The sequence below is a fragment of the Orcinus orca genome, chromosome 2, assembly GCF_937001465.1.
Source record: "Orcinus orca chromosome 2, mOrcOrc1.1, whole genome shotgun sequence".
In the NCBI taxonomy this organism is placed as follows: Eukaryota; Metazoa; Chordata; class Mammalia; order Artiodactyla; family Delphinidae; genus Orcinus; species Orcinus orca.
Window position 1 is genome coordinate 106,420,345 of NC_064560.1, and position 21,054 is coordinate 106,441,398.

General features: G+C 42.3%; 1 protein-coding gene across 7 annotated transcripts in view; it reads right to left on the reverse strand.

Moving 5' to 3' along the window:
- TMOD2 (tropomodulin 2) overlaps positions 1-21,054 on the reverse strand; it is a 54,528-nt gene that overhangs the window by 20,756 nt on the left and 12,718 nt on the right. For 5 of the 7 annotated variants that reach the window (XR_007475558.1, XM_033409144.2, XM_004281673.3 and 2 more), the window contains 6 exons: positions 20,542-20,736; positions 18,926-19,082; positions 14,011-14,133; positions 11,620-11,706; positions 5,363-5,493; positions 3,679-3,786 (listed from right to left, as the gene is read on the reverse strand). Coding sequence is in view for 6 of the 7 variants with exons in the window: in XM_033409144.2 (XP_033265035.1) it covers positions 3,679-3,786; positions 5,363-5,493; positions 11,620-11,706; positions 14,011-14,133; positions 18,926-19,082; positions 20,542-20,667 (732 nt within the window). In the remaining variant the exon portion in view is untranslated. Of the gene's footprint in view, positions 1-3,678; positions 3,787-5,362; positions 5,494-11,619; positions 11,707-14,010; positions 14,134-18,925; positions 19,083-20,541; positions 20,740-21,054 lie in introns of all 7 variants that reach the window. The other 2 variants (XM_033409146.2, XM_012537390.3) reach the window with 1 other exon arrangement.

The window sequence follows — 21,054 nt, forward strand, 5'->3', positions numbered from 1 at the left end:
ATGTGAAGTCATCCAGGCATAAGGCTGAAGGAGGCTTTTCTTTTCACACCCTCAAGGATAACAGTTTTTCCTTGAAGTTGTATGGTTTGCTTGTCACATGACATACATACAATACATAGTTGTTGGATTAAAAACAGTAACAAAGAGATTATTATATTTGAAATTTATTTAGTCCATTTAGCAAGTTATCTATTTGACTTAGAGTAGAAGTTAGACTGCTTACTAGTAGTGCTGACAATGAACTATACACTATTTGCATCCCTGCCATTTTACTGTAAATACTATGTTAAACAGAAATGACAAATCATTTCTTTATTTATCCCTTTAGTTACTTACTTACAAAATGTATTGTGAATATTTTTGCTTTATTGAAAACAAACCTACTAAAGGGCAGAGATTATACACAAAATCATACACAGATAAGAACCCTTAAATTGCTAACTTCACCTTACCAATAATCTAGTTCTGCTTTTTCTATTTTAATGATAGGTTTCAAATTCAAAACTGCTTTCAACCTACAAATTTAGATATGTAAGAATTACTGGTGAAAACATCAGTTCTGTAGCTTAGCCCCTCTTTTACATGAGTGCTTAATTCAAATTTGCTGTAGTCATCATGGAAATATTGTCTAATGCTGAGAGGTTGGAGGGCAGGTTCATTCATTCATTTAACAAGTATTTTTCAAATTTCTACTCTGTGCCAACACTGTGATGAGTAGTCATTACTTTCATGTTGTCCGTTTTTAATGCTATTTTTTTTTAACTTATTTTTGGCTGTGTTGGGTCTTCATTGCAGCACACGGGCTTTTCTCTAGTTGCGGCGAGCAGGGGCTACTCTTTGTTGCGGTGCGCGGGCTTCTCATTGCGGTGGCTTCTCTTGCTGCGAAGCATCGGCTCTAGGTGCGCAGGCTTCAGTAGATGTGGCACGCGGGCTCAGTAGTTGTGGCTTGCGGGCTCTAGCGCACAGGCTCAGTAGGTGTTGCACACAGGGTTAGTTGCTCCGCAGCATATGGGATCTTCCCGGACCAGGGATCGAACCTGTGTCCCCTGCGTTGGCAGGCGGATTCTTAACCACTGCGCCACCAGGGAAGTCCCTAATGCTCTTTTAGATCTTCCAAAAGACATGTTACTTTAAATCGCATCATCAAGTCAAGAAAACTTTCGTTTTTCTAGCTTAATTCAAGTGCTGAGAATCAGATGCTGTAGAACCACTGATGTAGCCTGATGCTCAGGCTTCTGACAACTGCCATAGTTTAGCAAATGTACGACAGTGAGGCACAGTATGTAAATATAGCATAGCTTGGTGGTTAGGCATCCTTGTTGTGGAACAAGAAAGACCTGGTGGTGAATCCTGGCTCTGCCACTTGCTGGTTGTGTTACTTTGGAAAAGTTACTTAACCTTTCTGAGCCTCAAATTGCTCATCTGTTAGAGTGGGAACTAATAATAGTACACACCTCACTGTATTATAGTGAGGATTAGGTGAGACGACGTGAGTAAAGCACAGAGATCAGCAGTGGCATTTACTAATTGTTCAAGAAATGTGAGCTATTAATAGGAGGGTTAACGCTGATAATGGAAATGGCAGTAGTATTTCCTTGGGTTCAGGGGCTTCCTTATTTACCTGAATTAACTGAAGTGCATAGAAGGAATAGGGCTTTTGGTTGTTTTTTATTTTTTTCATATTCTGGTTAACAGTATCAAACAAAAATTGTTTCAAGATTTGGTTGTTTAAAATATTTTTGAGACACATTAATCCATTTCATTTTTTTAACATCTTTATTGGAGTATAATTGCTTTACAATGGTGTGTTAGTTTCTGCTTTACAACAAAATGAATCAGTTATATATATACATATGTTCCCATATCTCTTCCCTCTTGCGTCTCCCTCCCTCCCACCCTCCCTATCCCACCCCTCCAGGCGGTCACAAAGCACCGAGCTGATCTCCCTGTGCTATGCGGCTGCTTCCCACTAGCTATCTATCTATACGTAGTGTATATATGTCCATGCCTCTCTCTCGCTTTGTCACACCTTACCCTTCCCCCTCCCCATATCCTCAAGTCCATTCTCTAGTAGGTCTGTCTTTATTCCTGTCTTACCCCTAGGTTCTTCATGACATTTTTTTCTTAAATTCCATATATATGTGTTAGCATATGGCATTTGTCTTTCTCTTTCTGAGTTACTTCACTCTGTATGACAGACTCTAGGTCTATCCACCTCATTACAAATAGCTCAATTTCGTTTCTTTTTATGGCTGAGTAATATTCCATTGTATATATGTGCCACATCTTCTTTATCCATTCATCCGATGATGGACACTTAGGTTGTTTCCATCTCCGGGCTATCGTAAATAGAGCTGCAATGAACATTTTGGTACATGACTCTTTTTGAATTATGGTTTTCTCAGCCCAGTAGTGGGATTGCTGGGTCATATGGTAGTTCTATTTGTAGTTTTTTAAGGAACCTCCATACTGTTCTCCATAGTGGCTGAACCAATTCACATTCCCACCAGCAGTGCAAGAGTGTTCTCTTTTCTCCACACCCTCTCCAGCATTTATTGTTTCTAGATTTTTTGATGATGGCCATTCTGACTGGTGTGAGATGATGCCTCATTGTAGTTTTGATTTGCATTTCTCTAATGATTAATGATGTTGATCATTCTTTCATGTGTTTGTTGGCAGTCTGTATATCTTCTTTGGAGAAATGTCTATTTAGGTCTTTGCCCATTTTTGGATTGGGTTGTTTTTTTGATATTGAGCTGCATGAGCTGCTTGTAAATTTTGGAGATTAATCCTTTGTCAGTTGCTTCATTTGCAAATATTTTCTCCCATTCTGAGGGTTGTCTTTTAGTCTTGTTTATGGTTTCCTTTGCTGTGCAAAAGCTTTGAAGTTTCATTAGGTCCCATTTGTTTATTTTTGTTTTTATTTCCATTTCTCTAGGAGGTGGGTCAAAAAGGATCTTGCTGTGATTTATGTCATAGAGTGTCCTATGTTTTCCTCTAAGAGTTTGATAGCTTCTGGCCTTACATTTAGGTCTTTAATCCATTTTGAGCTTATTTTTGTGTATGGTGTTAGGGAGTGATCTAATCTCATACTTTTACATGTACCCGTCCAGTTTTTCCAGCACCACTTATTGAAGAGGCTGTCCTTTCTCCACTGTACATTCCTGCCTCCTTTATCATAGATAAGGTGACCACATGTGTGTGGGTTTATCTCTGGGCTTTCTATCCTGTTCCATTGATCTTTCTGTTTTTGTGTAATCCATTTCAAAGATTAAAATGAAATATATGTTAACATTTTTTATATGGGCCGAGTTCCTGTAGGCTTTGGCAGGGGGGTCTCATAATATCCACTTACTGGGACAGAATGTTACTGTAGATACAAACATTTCAGAAAATTTGTACTAAGCACAGAACAAAATCTAAATATTTACTTAGCTAAATACCAAATCTAATCTTGTCTCTTTCTCCAAAAAGTGTAGTGCTAACAAAATTCTAGTGAATTCAAAGTGCCTGACAGTTGGGTTCTTGTTTTACTGTCTCATTATAACTAATTTTGTTTATTAACTATACAGAAAATAAATTTACCTGATCTGAACATTGTTAATTGATAAAACAAATTAAAAATAGCTTCTAATGAATTAAATATTTTCACGTTATAGTTGTAAGAATTTTACTCACAATCGCCACAGGGTCATTGCTGCGGGTTGCGGCCAGGCTGAACTTTTTCACGTGAGTATTGGTCTCCAGAGCCTTTGCAAATTCCTTCAGGGTCGGAATTGGAATGTTCTAAGATGAGGAAGACACAGATCCTTGATGAATCATTCTGCAGCACCTTCACCCCAAGCTAACGACCAACAGCTTTTAAATACCTTGTATGTTTAGATGTTACCCTTTCTAAAAGACTTTCATCACCCATTCTCTAGCAACCAACCTATCCTAAGCCAAATAGCACCACTTAGCGTCCAATAAGGGAATCTAACACAATGTGACATTCTGGTATCACTTCTGTTTACCCTACTGTCCAAATTATGCATACAGCACACTTTCCTCTTTCCTTCTTTCATTGTCTATATTTTAGCCAGACTGACCTGCTTGCCATTCTTTTACTATCCCATGGTCTTTCTTTCGTCCATACCTTTAGATATGCTTTTCCTTTTGCCTAGAAATTCCTTTATCCTTTGCTCTAATTCCTACTCAGCCTTCAAGACCCAGCAGAAATATCACCTCCTTGGTTTATTGGCTCTCCTAGGCAGGATCAAAATTTTCCTTACCCACAATTCCACATGTGGGGGCTGACCACATCATGTAATTATTCGCTTAGTGTTTTTCTCGTAATTTAAGTTCTTCAGAATGAATACCGCATGACTCTTACTTCCTCTTCCACGGCACTTAGCCTAGTACTGGGCACTGGGGAGGCAGACAATATAGGGCACAGCTAGAGGCTAATGTGAGTTTACAGAGTACTACAGGCCAGCTCTGTGACTGTGGGCAACTGAACCTCTTTAAGTCCCACTAAGGATTCAATGAGATAATGAATTTCAAGTATTTAGCAAAGGATATGGCACATAGCGAGTACTTAATAAAAATTAGTTAATATTATTAAATGCTAGAAACTGGCCCAAAAAGAATGAACAAAAAAGATGTCAGGCAGTGCTCTCTCTCTCTCTCTCTCTCTCTCTCTCTCTCTCTCTCTCACACACACACACACACACACACATCTTACCCTCCCTTTGAGAGTGACATGACTTATGGTCAAAGCAGAAGTGACAATGTGTGACTTCAGAGAATAGGTCATAAAAGGCACTGTGGTTTCCAGCTTAGTCTCTCTTTTTTTCTCTTGGATCACTTGCTCTGGGGGAAGCCAGTTGTCATGACGTGAGGACACTCAGGCAGTCCTACTGAGAGATCCACGTTCTGAGAAACTGAGGCCTCCTGCCAACAGACACATGACTGCGCCATCTTGGAAATGGATTTCTGTGCCCTCGTCAAGCCTTCACACAAGTGCAGCTCTGGCTGACAGCTTTACTATAGCCTCATTTGAGACCCTGAGCCACAGCAACCCAGCCCAGTCACTCCCATATTCCTGACACTCAGAAATTATGTGAAATAATAACTGTTTGTTGTTTTGGAGTAATTTGTTCCTCAGCAATAGATAGCTAATACACTGTGTATAACACAAGTACTGTGATTCTTTTCAAAGAATTCTAGGAATCACTCTTTTTTAAAAACCCACTTCTTTCAAATAGGATATTGTGCCTCAAAATCCAGTGAGTACAAAGGATTTTAAACAGGTGTAAAACAGGCAATCAGTCATCTCCAGTAAGTTTTCTGACCTCAACGGATAACAATTGTAATGAAATACCTTAATGTTGTTGAGGTTGACCTCTTGCAGGCTGGCGTCATTGGCTTTCATCTGCTGCAGACTTACTTCCACATTTGTGGGATTGGGTGGTTCCTCAAATACTGGCTTGACCTTTTCACCTTTGACCACATCTAAGACACAAGTTTTAATTTTAAAAATAAAACGTAAGGGCTCTCCCATAAAAATCAGAGATGACGTCCCCCAAAATGACCTCCCTTTCATATGCTCTGATTCCAATAATACTCCGATATCAATGACAGTAAGCTTACTCTCAACTAAGCAAGCACAGGAATGGTATGATTCTGAGTTACAGCCTCAAAGGTGGGTGTTTTTCACCTGCAGTGAGAAGTCTCAGTGGCTGATGCTCCATGGGGCCAAAAGTGCAGGAGGCCCTACAGCAAACTCCAACACCCAAAAGAATATCCGTGGGTAGTTACTGCTGCTCCACATGGACCTCTTTCAGACTATAATAACCAAACCAAAGAATCTAAGATGCAAAAATATGAGTCTCTTTTTTTTTTTTTTTGGCGGTACGCGGGCCTCTCACTGCTGTGGCCTCTCCCGTTGCGGAGCACAGGCTCCAGACACGCAGGCTCAGCGGCCATGGCTCACGGGCCCAGCCGCTCCGCGGCATGTGGGATCTTCCCAGACCGGGGCACGAACCCGTGTCCCCTGCATCGGCAGGCGGACTCTCAACCACTGCGCCACCAGGGAAGCCCAAAAATGAGTCTCTTTATTTCCCAAACCTTAATCCTCCCCTGGCCCACCGTCCTCTGAGTTCCATTTTGGAGCTTTAATTTTGAGGATGGTATGGGAAGAGAAAGGAATAGAAAAGAAGAATGGAAGAATTCTCAAAAGCAGTTAACAGAAAATGTTTGCAATATGTGTAACATACAAAGGGTTCATATCCCAAGATACATAGAGCTCCTACAAGTCAATAATACAACCCAATCGAAAATGAACAACTAATGATCAGAGGAATCTCTATCAGTCAACCAAAAAAGATAATAAGTAATTAAACTCTGAAATTTAAAAATGAGATACCATTTGATTAGCCAAGAAATGTAAAAAGAGAATATTCAGAGTTGGCAACAATGTGGAGGAAAAAGCATCCTCATACATTGTTGGTGGGAATGTAAACTGGTACAAATTTTCTGGAAAAGTAATTTGGCATTATCTATTTTTTTTAATTTATTTTATTTATTTTTATTTTTGGTTGCGTTGGGTCTTCGTTGCAGTGCGCGGGCTTCTCATTGCAGTGGCTTCTCTTATTGAGAAGCACGGCGCGCGGGCTTCAGTAGTTGTGGCGCACAGGCTTAGCTGCTCCGCGGCATGTGGGATCTGCCTGGGCCAGGGCTCAAACCCGTGTCCCCTGCATAGGCAGGAGGATTCTTAACCACTGCACCACCAGGGAAGCCTGGCATTATCTATTAAAATATAAAATGTGGATACTTTATGACCCAGCAATTCTATATCTAAAAGTCTAATCTACAGAAAAAGTAGCATGAATATATGAAGATATATATTTATGGATGTTCACTGATACGTTACTTCTAACAGCAAAACATGATAAACAAAATGTCCATCAAGGGCTTCCCTGGTGGCACAGTGGTTGAGAATCTGCCTGCCAATGCAGAGGACACAGGTTTGAGCCCTGGTCTGGGAAGATCCCACATGCCACGAAGCAACTAGGCCCGTGAGCCACAACCACTGAGCCTGCACGTCTGGAGCCTGTGCTCCACAACAAGAGAGGCCGCGATAGTGAGAGGTCCGCACACCGTGATGAAGAGTGGCCCCCGCTCACAGCAACTGGAGAAAGCCCTCGCACAGAAACGAAGACCCAACACAGCCAAAAATACATAAAAAAATAAAATAAAATAAATTTTTAAAAAAGTCCATCAATGCAAAAATGGTAAACAAGTTATAGCATAATCACATAATACAAGGCTATCTATTCATTAGAAGAATGAGGTAAACCTACAGGTATTTATAAGAGAATCACAACTTGAAAAAAATGTTAATGAAAAATGAAATACTTAGGTATAAATCTAACTACATATATGTACATATATACATATATATGTGTGTGTATGTGTATATATATATATATATATATATATATATATATATATATAAAATCTGCATGAAGAAAACTACAAACCTGTACTGAAAGAAATCAAAGAACTAAATGGAGAGATATTCCATGGATAGATTCAATATTGTCAAGATGTCAGTTCTTCCCAAATTGACCTACAGATTCAATGCAATCCCAATCAAAATTCCAGAAAGTTATTTTGCAGATATCAAAAAACTGATTCTAAAGTTTATATAGAGAGGCAAAATACTCAGAATAGCCAACACAATACTGAAAGAGAAGAACAAAATTAGAGAACTGACACTATCCAAATTCAAGACTTAAAGCTACAGAAAGCAAGACAGTGTGATATTGGTGAAAATATACAAATAGATCAATGGAACAGAATAGAGAATCCATAAAGAGACCCACATAAATATAGTCAACTGATCTTTGACAAATGAGCAAAGGTAATACAGTGGAGAAAAGAATAGTCTTTCAACAAATGGTGCTGGAACAACTGGACATCCACGTGAAAAAAAAAAGTGAATCTAGGCACAGACCTTACACCCTTCACAAAAATTAACTCAAAATGGATCACAGACCTAAATATAAAATGCAAAACTATGAGATAGATAACATAGGATAAAATCTAGATGACCTTGGGTTTGGAGATGAATTTTTAGACACAGCCCCAAAGGCATAAACCATGAAAGGAAGAACTGATAACCTGGATTGCATTAAAATAAAAAATTTCCGCCCTGCGAAAAATACTCTCAAGAGAATGAGGAGATGAACCACAGACTGGGAGAAAATGTTTGCAAAAGACATATCTGATAGGGCTTCCCTTGTGGCGCAGTGGTTGAGAGTCCACCTGCCGATGCAGGGGACATGGGTTCGTGCCCCGGTCCAGGAAGATCCCACATGCCGCAGAGCTGATGGGCCCATGAGCCACGGTCGCTGAGCGTGCGCGTCCAGAGCCTGTGCTCCGCAACGGGAGAGGCCACAACAGTGAGAGGCCCGCGTACCGCAAAGAAAAAAAAAAAAAGACATATCTGATAGACTCACAAATGTAGCGAACAGACTAGTGGTTACCAGTAGGGAGAGGGAAGAGAGGAGGGGCAATATAGGAGTAGAGGGGAAAAAAAGGGTTATTATGGGATTATTTGAAATCGTGTGTACGAAACTTTTGAAATTTGTAAAGCACTATAGAATTTTTAAAAATCTTTCATTCATTAAAAAAAAAACCAGAAAAAAAGACACATCTGATAAAGGACTTATCCAATATATACAAAGAACTCTTGAAACTCAACAATAAGAAAACAACCTGATTTTTAAAATGGGCCAAAGTATTTAACAGATATCTCACCAAAGAAGATATACAAATGACAAATATGCATATGAAAAGATGTTCCACATCATATTTGTCAGGGAAATGCAAATTAAAGTAATGAGATACCACTACATATCTATTAGAATGCCCAAAGCCTGGAACCCTGGCAAAACCAAATGCTGGTGAGGGTGTGGAGCAACAGGAACTCTCATTCTTTGCTAGTGGGAATCCAAAATGGTACAGTCATTTTGGAAGACAGTTTTGTGGTTTCTCACAAAACCAAACGCCTTGCCGTAAGATCCAGCAATCAGGCTCCTTGATATTTACCCAAAGGAGCTGAAAATTTATGTCTAAAACCTGAACACAGATATTTATAGCAGCTTTGTTCATAATTTCCAAAATTTGGAAGCAACCAAGATGTCCTTCAGTAGGTGAATTGATAAATAAACTGTGGTATATCCAGATAACAGAATACTATTCAGCATTAAAAAGAAATGATCTATCTCTACCATATGACTCAGCAATTCCACTACTCGGTATATGTCTGAAAAAAACAAAAACACTAACTTAAAAAGATACATGCACCCCCATGTTCATAGCAGCATTATTTACAATTGCCAAGATATGGAAGCAACCTAAGTGTACATCAACAGATGAATGGATAATATATATGGAATACTACTCAGTCATAATAAAGAATGAAATTTTACCATTTACAACAACATGGATGAACTTGGAGGGTATTATGTTAAGTGAAATAAGTCAGACAGAGAAAGACAAATCCTGTATGATGTCACTTATGTGTGGAATCTAAAAAATAAAACAAATTAGTGAGTATAACAAAAAGGACAGACTCACAGATACATAGAACAAACTAGTGGTTACCAGTGGGGAGAGGGAAGAGGGGAGGGGCAAGATGGGGGAGGGGATTAAGAAGTACAAATAAATAAACTACAGGGATATATTATACAACACAGGGAATATAGCCAATATTTTATAATAACTATAAATGGAGTATAACCTTTAAAAATTGTGAATCACTAAGTTGTATACCTGTAACATGTAATATTGTACATCAACTATATCTCAATAAAAAAAATAAATGATCTATGAAGCCATGAAAAGACATAGAGCAACCTTAAATGCATATTACTAAGTAAAAGAAGCCAGTCTGAATAGGCTACATACTGTATGATTCCAACTATATGACATTCTGGAAAAGGCAAAATGATGGAGACAAAAGATCAGGGGTTGCCAGAGGTTAGCAGGGAAGGAGAAGTAAATAGGCAGAGCACAGAGGAATTTTAGGGCAGTGAAACTACTCTGCCTGATACTGTAATGGGAAACATGCCATTGTTAATTTCTCCAAACGCAGAGAATGTACAACTCCAAGAGTGAGCCCTAATGTAAACTATGGACTCGGTGATAACGATGTGTCAACGTAAGTTCATCAACTGTAAAAACCATACCACTCTGTGCAGCATGTTGATAATGGGGGAGGCTGTGCATGTGGAGGGTCAGGGGGTATATGGGAAATCTCTGTGCCTTTCTCTCAATTTTGCCATGAACACAAAACTGCTCTAAAAAAATTAAGTCTTTTAAAAAGTTAATGATATGTGTGTGTATGTGTATGTATAAAAACCCAGAAGGTTATGCACCAGACTTTTAATAACAAACATGTTGTCAGAATGTTACCCTTTGATACTGAAATTAAAAGGATGAACACTTTGCATCTGTATGCATAAGAAAACAGAAGGTAAATAAAAGGAATATTGCTCATTTTCTGGGTAAATTACCCTGTATAAACAGCAACTGATAAATAGACTGCTGAGACTAGAAAGCATTGCCCAAATCACCGTCAAAGAGAATAAAATATAATTAATCTAAGAAAAGCTGTGATCTTCTGTGAGTTTTCATAGTACCTGGATCACACTGTACTGAAATTACCTCATTACTGATCCATCCCTCCCACGGATAGATAAGTTCCTTTGGGCAGGGACCACCTTTTTTACCTTTGTACCTAAGCCTAGAACATTCCTGCAACAGCAGGTATTTAGTAAATGACTGACGAATGAGTGAGAGAGTCTAATGAATTGTACGTTTCTCCAGAAAATCGTGACATAGAAGATAGCGGTCTGGTACATTCTGTGCCAGCAAGTCCATGCCAGTGTGTCTTTCATGCTCTCCGGGGGAAGCAGGTATTCAAATTCTAATGACAAACATCCGTTACTGAGACAAAAAGGCACTCGAATAGAGTAGGAAACCTATCTGATACCAGAGTTGATTAAAACATCGTTAAGAACATAAAACTCTGCATTCTGTGCTAAACAACCTTTTTGTTTGTTTTTGGTTTTTGCGGTCCCGCGGGCCTCTCACTGCCGTGGCCTCTCCCGTTGCGGAGCACAGGCTCCGGACGCGCAGGCTCAGCGGCCATGGCTCACGGGCCCAGCCGCTCCGCGGCATGTGGGATCTTCCCGGACTGTGGCACAAACCCATATCCCCTGCATGGGCAGGCGGACTCTCAACCACTGCGCCACCAGGGAAGCCCTAAGCAACCTTTTTTATCAGTAATTTTCTCTTTTGACTGAACAGACCTATCAAGACAGTGTGTTCTGGGCAAAACACTGATTGGTACTAGTTACGCTGCCAGACAGAGCTCCCAGTACTGGCTAGTCTATCCTGGTTTGACTGCTCAGAGCCTAGTGATCCTTGGTGAACTGGCAAAAACCACCTTCAAAGCCTAAAAGAATTCTGGATTCCCCAGGGGGCCCAGTCAACAGGCCTCTTTCCTACCAGCAACACCCGGAGGCTCCCAAGTTTCATAAAACCACAGATTTCACGTCAGCTTACTTCTCACATGCCCTTTGCCGCCTTTCGTGCTGGCCGTTTCTTCATCAAACTTGGGATTGTTGAGCAAATTGTGTACTCCAAGAACAGCTGAAAGCAAAGATAATCAGTGAATAAACCTTAAGTTTGAGAAAGCGTGTTAAGATGTCCACATTGTTAATTTGCCCCTCGAAGAACAATTCTTCACATCATAAAGATAAGTCTCCAGACCCTCGTGCCTTGCAAAGTGAATGACACGTGTATAGTATGAAATAAGCTTATTTAAAAAAAAAAGAAACCCTCCTCCCAAGACCACTGGCAATCTTCACATGTCTTTCTACATCTATACGTGTAGAATCATGTAGGATCTGAGGGACAATGGTCTCGTCATAGCTCCACACTGAAAATCTGCATAGATGTCCTAGTTAAGTAGATTCATCCCTTATGTTTTCTCATCTGTAAAATGTGAACACAGGACTGAGTCTAAGGATAGTTTAAGATCTAACATAATACATACTATGGCATGTAGTTTTTCCAGAGACAAAGAGCAGAAAGATCATGGGCCTTTTCCAATGTAGGCCTCCCCAACTCTCCCATCTGTCAGTACCAAAAAGAGAGGTTCTTTTCCCATCTAGAACATCCCAGGGTGGGAAATAAGAGATGTCAACAATAAAAAGTCAGATAAGCAGGCTGAGATTTTTGAGTCTCTTGTACTACATGGAACTTACACCAGGGGGCAGTACAGTATGCAGGGGACAGCACTGGGGTGACAACACTGAGCATGCTCTAACTCCAACTGCCCAGCTTTCCCGTTGCTAAGGAAATTCCAGGTGAGAAATTACAGGTGGCCGCCTGGGGAAGGATCCCAGAAGAGTCTGCCAACAGGTGGCAGAAGCGCACCTGAGCTCCTCACGCACTGTAATCTATACCTTAGAAGGAGGGGGGCAGCCCGTACAGCTGAGAAAGGGCAAATGCTCAGAACCAGCGAGTCTAGGGGTTGAGAGTGACAGTCAGGAGCAGTCAGCCAGAGCTTAAATCCAAGCTCTGTCACGTACTATCTGTATGACTTGAGAAGTTGTTAAATGCCTCTGAGCCTTAGTTTCCCCATCTGTAAAATAGGGATAATAATTACATTTTACCTACTACAAAGGTTAAATGACTTCCTATGTGTTAGATGCAGGTGCCTCAACTCCTGCAGTGACTTCTGAGAGGGTTTCAAATACGTGAGCTTAACATTGACCACTGATATCATCACAGAAGGAATGAAAATGTAGCTGAGATGGTTGGCATGCTATTAGAATAAGGCATAACTGGTGCTCCTGGGAGGAAGGAGATTATTATTACTTACGTATTCCAATGGAATAACAATGTGAGAATTCTTGCCAAAGCTGTGGACTGTTTCTCAAAGCACCTCTATCCTGGGAGGACCTAATGACCCTAATAATCCAAATTTCCATCCAGTGAGTACACAAATATGCTGGTACGTGCATGGAATCTTTTTCAAAGGAAATGTAAGAAACGGGAGGGGACTTAGGAACGAGGGTGAGAGACTTTTCATTACATATTCTTTGGTACTATTTGGGGTTTTTTTTTTTCTATCTGTACGTATAACCAATTCACATAATTATTATAATTACTGTGTTGTTGCTATTGTTAAGAAAACTAGAAAAAATCAGCAGAGTGGGCTGAATATGGATTTACTTTACTGGGGAAATGTAACAATAAATTGGTCCTGTTCCATGGTTAGGCTAACAGAATCAAAATTGAACAGTGACTGTGGGGAAGAACAAGAAATTTTGTGATGGAAACGGAAATTCTGTGATGATAAAATGCCAAATGGGGAGCTTCCCTGGTGGCACAGTGGTTGAAAGTCCGCCTGCCGACGCAGGGGACACGGGTTCGTGCCCCGGTCCTGGAAGATCCCACATGCCGCAGAGCAGATGAGCCCGTGAGCCATGGCCGCTGAGCCTGCGCATCCGGAGCCTGTGCTCCGCAGCGGAAGAGGCCACAACAGTGAGAGGCCCGCGTACCGCCAAAAAAAAAAAAAAGCCAAATGTGAAGCTCTTTAGAAAGCATAAGCACTGTAATTTTATTCAGTTCTGAATACTCCTTCATATTTATTCTCTTTGATTTCTCACAGTAACTCTCGGATTTTGTACGACCAGTATTATTGGGAGTATTTTACAGCTGAAATATGATTTTACATTTTATAGCTGAGATACAGCAAAATGTTTGCTCAGAGAGGTTTAAGTCACCTGCATCCAGCCTTATAGCTGCCTAATGGCTGAACTCAACCTGGTATCACAGTAACAATCAATAGTTACACGGGAGCTCAAAGGCTGCTGCCAGGCGGGTCAGTGCCCGTCTGGAGGTCACAGAGCCAGACAGGAAAGTTTCCCAGAGCTGAGGACTAACCTGCAAGATCGTAGAGTTCAGTGTCGGAGGCGCTGGCCAAAGCTTCTTCCAGTTCTGGGTCAAGGGTCACTTTTTCTTCTTTATGAGTTTCTATGGGCTTTTCTTTGGGGATAAAGACTCTCCCTTTAAATCAGAAGAAAAACAAAAACCATTGTGTGCTGCTGCCTTGTTGTAGGGTAAGTGAACTAACCAGAGAACGTGCAGCTCTGGCCATTAAGAGCTGAAGCATTAGACCATTGCACATCTAACTGGGACTCCTTAATTTCTGGGATGATGCCAATATCAATAATCCACTATTAGAGGAAGGAAGGTCAGAGGAGGAATCCCGCATTCTGCAACACAAAGATCTGAGGCGGCAGAGAGGGAAACAGGGGCTTCTACCTCCCTATCATGGGCAGCATTGCCCTTAGACCTGGGAAAGAGGGGCCCTGCCATGAGCCCTCTGCTCTAGAGGGGCCCAACTCTGGTCTCTTCTGGATGTACACCCGTCCTCACTGCCTGCATCCCACTGAGGGAGGAGTCACGGGGACAAAGGGACATTCCATCCAGAATACAGGCCACCTGCTAGACTATACCCCAGGCACCTGGGGCCCTGCAATTCCCTGCTTCCAGGGCCTGCATGAGTCCCTTCCCCATGTCCATCCTCCTGAAGGCAGGTCACACTGCTGGGGCGTGTACCCACGGGCCAACAGGATGCCGTCTGTAAGTGAGTATGGATGAAGCTTGGATATGTAGGCTGGGGTGTCAGCCATGGTGCTTGAGGCCTTGGCAGTGCAGGGTGGACCCATATCCCTATGTGGAACTCTTGGAAGTCCAAGAATATTGGCCTAGGTAGGAGGACAGCACATATTTTAACAGTTTATTAGCTTTTACATATTTATAAAAATGGCACATGGACTTCTATTTGTATTCTTGCCTTGGATCCTGCATATGGGGGACAGATGCGTCCAAACAGCCCCAAGGGCTCCTGAGATCCCCCTCCTAGAGTTTTCCTCCTACCAACTGAGATTGTAGGCAACCAGCATGCTCTATCTAGGGTACCTGACTAGTGCTGTGACCTGGAGACACAGTCGCCTTTCTAGAGCACATCCAAGTCTGCCTGACTTAAAAGGAAAAATCAGGGTTGTCATAGTTAGAGATGTGGAGTTCTGAGCAGCAACACACTGTGCTACCCAAATACGCATTCTCTGCCATCACCTCCCACTTCATCCTGTCAGTCTGATTCCATTTATTTTGCCCCCTACTCACTTCTGAATATGCTGAAATCTATAGCACCACCACCGCCCGCCCCCCCACCAGCCCAAACCTCTGGACTGATGATCGCAGTTCTGGGAGGATGGCACATGACCTTCTCCTAACTTCCAGCCAGGCCAACACAGCCACATCCGACGTGTGCAGGGGCTCCTCGAGGTAAACCCAGGCCACTACAGAGCCACCACAGGATACCCCAGACCTACTCACACTCTTTTCCAATTCCTCCCAGCTTTGACTCTTGGTTTCCCTCTTTGTTGGAGCGGCTCTTACCTCTTGGCATCATCTTTGAAATTGGCCTCTTCCATTTTGATTGCCGGAGGTCCCTGAAGACTCACCCCTCTATTGCTTTTCCTCTTTGTCACCTTAGAACAGACAGCTGGCTCCAGCTTCAGACAATCAGAACCCAAGCTCTTGCCAGGTCTCCTGGGCTAGCCTGGCCATCCCCACTCTCATGGGAAAGGAAAGGGTCATAACCCAAGTCAAGTACTCCCTCATGAAAACTCTCCAGGAGCCTCCCCTGGTTACAGGGCTACAGACTTCCTGCTGGTTTACCAGACCTTCAAATGGTTGGATACATCAACGGGGGCCAGCCAGAACTGGGCACCGCAAAGAGGCACCACTGTTGTGGTCAGTCTGGGGTATCCTGACCACAAGGTCTCTATCACTGACCATCACATAAGCTACCACATTTCCCAGAAAGAAGGGAAACAGACTGGGAAACAAAACAGGAAAACAGCCAGAGAACAGAAAAGGAAAAAAAATCAAATCAATCAATCAATAACATCTCAGACACCGAGGCTCCTCCCAGACTTTTGCATAGTGTCTGCAGCCCGAAGTATGTTCTTTCTGGTGCCAAGATCTTGGATCCAGAGTCGAAACAGGGTTTCTGAGTTCCTAACTCCTTGGTACCATTTAGGATTACTCTGAACGCTAGGTACGCAGGTGGCCCAGCTACCAGTATTCAGGAGAACTGCTACTGCATATCCATTCCTGGGGTCCCACTGAACGAGCAGCTCTAAATGAATAATGTAGCCTAGCAACCTGAAGGCCCAGGGCACCTGGCATTCAGAACTGAGGCTGGGCAGTCCCTCTCCCGAAGCCCTCACCACAGCTCCTGCATCACCGCTGTCCTTCCAGGGGCCCTGCACACGCCTCGCTCTGATCGTTCCGCTCTTTCTGGAAAACTTGCTCTCTGCTCACTGAGCTCAATCATGCTGCTTCTCAGCCTTCTCCTAAGCTCCCTGGTGCAGCTGTGCACCCCTTCTGTACCCCCACTTATTATTCTGACTGCTCCTGTACTAACCCCCTAAGAACCATCTGTAGATTAACCCGGATCAGGAGGTAATTTACCATAGCTGTTCCTCAGACCACTGCTCTGAGAACAGAAGACAGCAGCTTCTCTCTTATTATTCTTTCACTACCCTAACACTGGATGTTAACTGGGATTTTATGGAAGATTTGACATTGTAATTTATTTTTTCCTTCACAATTAAATTAGTCTAACAATAACCGTGCTGCCACAGAAACAGCTCCGTATTTCTACAGCAATCCTCGGTTATTTGCCCAGTTTGTCAGTGCCCAACTTTACCTTCTTAATAAAATGACATTATGAGTGGTGCACAAGCCATTGGATGTGCGTGATTCAGAGCGGCTGGGAGGCTGCATAGAGAAGGCAGCAGCCAAGCAGCCCGTGCTTCTGCTCCCCGTGGCCACGGCACAAAAGCTCAGAGATGGCATTTATTCCAATCCACGTTTATCTAGTGCCTCCCCTGTGTCAGTTTCTGTGCCATGATGCAAGAGAGACACAGCCCCACTGCTAATCTCAATCTCCTATGGAAAACACACAAATCCTAAAGTAAGTAAACAAAAGGATGAACACTGTCACAGTGCTAAGAAAGCGATAAATGGGGTCTGTTTTAGACAGAGAGGTCAGGGTAAGCTGGAGGCCCTGACATTTAAGCCAGAGCTTTTAGGAGGTGAAAAACAGGGATGCAGGTCAGAGGGAAGAAGACCCTGAGATGGGAGAAGAACTTGACAATTTTGGGAAACGAAGTGAGGACAGTGGGGCCCAGGCTTAGTGAGGGCAGGAGAGATGCAGTCAGAGAGGTGGGCAAGGTGAGCTCTGCCAGGACTCTGAGGACCACGGCAATGATTTGGGACTTTAAGCAGGGAACTGACATGATCTGATTCGTGCTTTAAAAAGACCGTAGTTACTATGAAGTTATCAGTGATTCCAGTCATATCTTTGGGCCCAAGTCACTGCTTATAGCTGAGGAACCTGGACAGGTGACTGGTATCCACTTTTCCTCCAAAGAGGAGCTCAGGGTCAGGAGGTAGGGAGGAGGATTTTCCTTGTCTTAGTTCAGAGCTCACCCACTGTGTGGAGAAACATCCCCTTACTCCTCAGGCCTTTCCAGATGTATCAGAGTGTTTCTTGCTGAACCACATGCTCCTTGAGGGCAGGGCAGGGTCTCATTCCCTGTGATCCCAGCACATGGCACAGGGCTCTGCACCCAGGAGGTGGTTGGTACATGCTGGATGAACAGATGATTGACTGCAATGGCCTCTAATGGTAGCAACTGGAATAGAGGCAGCGCCTCGACCTGGAGTAGACCCCTGAAGCTAGGAAAGCCCCGGGCTAAGAGGAACACGCCAATGCCGTGAGACCCTCTTTTAAGCCCAACGCTACTTTACACTTCCAAAACTGCTTCTTGGGGCTTAAGATTTTTTTTACAAAACTAATGTGAGTACCATTACACTCTAAGTATTCAGTTAATTAGCCTACATATTCCTTTTTCTTTCCCCCTTACTCAAGCAGATTATTTTTATAAATTATGGTTACCTGCATGTGTTTCAGAAGCAAGATTCATACCTTTCTAAGGACAATTTTCTTCCTTTTGAACTGGTAGCTTTTTTATTGTTGTTGGCTATTCAGATCTTTAACTTCTCTGCACAACAGTCTGTGTTTTTTTTTAAATTTTATTGAAGTATAGTTGATTTACAATATTATATTAGTTTCAGGTGTACAACATAGTGATTCAATATTTTTATAGATTAATTCCATTTAAAGTTATTAAAAAGAATGTTTATATTTCCCTGTGCTGTACAATAGATCTTGTTGCTTACTTATTTTATACATAGTAGTTTGTGTTTCTTAATCTCGTACCTCTGTCTCACCCTTCCTCTCCTCCCTCTCCCCTCTGGTAACCACTAGTTTGTTCTCTATACCTGCAGCCTTCATATTCTGCCACGGTTCTTTTTTTTTTTTTTTTTTAATTAATAAACTTTATTTTTTGGAGCAGCTTTAGGTTAGCAGAGGAAAGTACAGAGAGTTCCTGTGTCCCCCCACCCTTCCCTAAACTCACAGCCTCCTCTCTAATGACAGCCCACAGCACAGTGTACATTTGTTACAACTGATAAACCCACACTGACATCATTATCACCCCAAATCTACAGTTTACATTAGGGCTCACTCTTGGTGGTGTACAGTCTGTGGGTCTGGACAAGTGTACACAGACATGTATCCACCAGCCACGGTTCTTTTTAATACTGAATCCAATTCGTGGTCTTATTTCCCCCTTTCAGGCCAGTTCTGTTACTTGACCTTCCATGACAATACCTTAGGAGTACATACGCTCCCAGATGCTGCCTGTGGTCTTACCTTTCTTTTCTCCAGTGAAGGGCACAAAGTCTTCCCTGTCTTTCTGTTCTAAAGCCTCCTTCTCCAGGTACATGAGGAGGTGCTCGCGGTCAAATGGGCCGGTGGCTGCTTTCTGTGTCTGGTCTTTCTGTCGAAATCCAGCTGGCAGCAGTGCGCTCTGACAAGACAGAGGCGTGAGCAGGAAGCAGGGTGTATGCCTGACTGACACCTGTTACCTCCCCTACCCCTGCTGTGTATGGGGAGATGTGGGTGTGAGCTGAGGGCTAGGGCTCTGGCATATCTTTGAGGTCCCACCTGCTCTAACATTCTGTGCTGAGACGGGGGCTCCTGGTGAGCTCAGGCAGAACGCACATGGCTGGAGCGGCCTGTCTCCTGCAGCTGCCTTCTAGAACGTGGTAGCAAAGGCCAGCCACCCTTCACAACCTTTTTCTTCGTAGATCCCTCTTAGGTTTGGCCAGGTCTGTGCTCCCAGGCAGGCGTGTGGATGAGCCAATGCGACCACACTCTGTTATTTCTAACCTCTCCTGGGAAACATCCAAGCTGGTAAGTGAGTGTTATGGTAGATGCTGATACCTCCTTGATTAAATATAGAGGTATCTCTCTCAAGCTTAAAAAAGTAAAAAAGGGATGCTAGTATTTTTTTAAAGCAAAAACAATATCCAAATTATCTGGCATAATGGAATATCATATAAATATTTTAGTGACATTTTTATTTATAGTAAAATCACTATGTTAGATGCCTCCTATTCTATGTCTGAGATAATATTAGCAGGGCTGAAGAAAGTGCTTGCTAAACAATCACTATAACAAGGTAATTACCTTTTCAAGAGCTCATAAAAATATGAGAAGCTCCATTTAAATTTACCTGATATTATGGTTACATTTATTTATTTATTTATTTTAGTTTTTTAATACTTAAAAAAATTTTGGTTTTGGCCATACCATGTGGTATGTGGGATCTTAGTTCCCTGACCAGAGATCGAACCCGCACCCCCTGCACTGGGAGCGTGGCGTCTTAACCACTGGACCGTCAGGGAACTCTCTCATCACATTTACTCTAATCTATCCACTGTTGTGGGATCATCAAAGATTTCAAGTTGTTTATACATGTTAAAGAAACAAGATATAAAAAAGATCTGCTTTTGTGGTTAAAGATCTGGTTTAAATACCATCTCTGACATTTACCAGTATAGGATCTTATGTAAATTACTTCTCCTGGTGTATCTCCTCATTTATGAAATGGGGATAATACAATTTATCTCAAGCGCTTCTGGGCCCAGCAGAGTATATGAATAGTAGAGGAAACCCAGTCATATTTGTTTCCTCTCCCTCTTCCTTTCTTTTTCCGTAAGTCAGTCTAGTCCTTCTTCAGCCAATGGAAAATATTTTCCCCCATTTACATTAAACTGGTTTTTGAGAAATACAATTGCTGTATCATAGATGTGGCTACTGAGGTTCTCCATGGGTTTATAAAAGTAATGACCCACAGCCAATCAGGGAAGAACACATAATTTGCATTTAGAGATCAGGAATTTCTACACTATTGTTTAAGGACCACACCACACCGTTTATCCCATCCTATCACTAACCACCTGCTTCAGTTCCAGGTCACTAACCTCGGGATCTAGGTCATCAAGAACATTTTCCAACTGTTTCAGTTCGTCTTCTGAGAGTTTGCCAAGAAGCTCATCTTCATCAATGTTCTTGTATTTCTCCAGGTCTTTTTGAAAGGGGAGTGCCATGGTTTCCTATACGCCTTTCTCATGGGCCATGAACATTTAACCGCACCAGCTTCCTGAGACTTCAGAATACTGCTGAGAAGAAAGAAACACTGTTATCTCCTTTGGGTGAACAGGACTTATTAGCAGGAGACAGGGCTATGCTATGTGCCGATGGGGTCTCTCCCCTGACGAATAACTCAACAAAGTAAGTAATATCACCTTCATTCGCAGAGCAGCCCGACTGCTTATAAAGTATTTTCATATATGTTATCTCTCTTATTTAGATCTTTACAATGACCTGGAAAGGAAGCCTGGACAGATATCGATATCCCATTTTACAGATGAAGATTCTCAGGTCGAAGGGGCTGAGCGCCTTGCTGGAGGGGCTGGAGCTGGGATGTGCCAGGC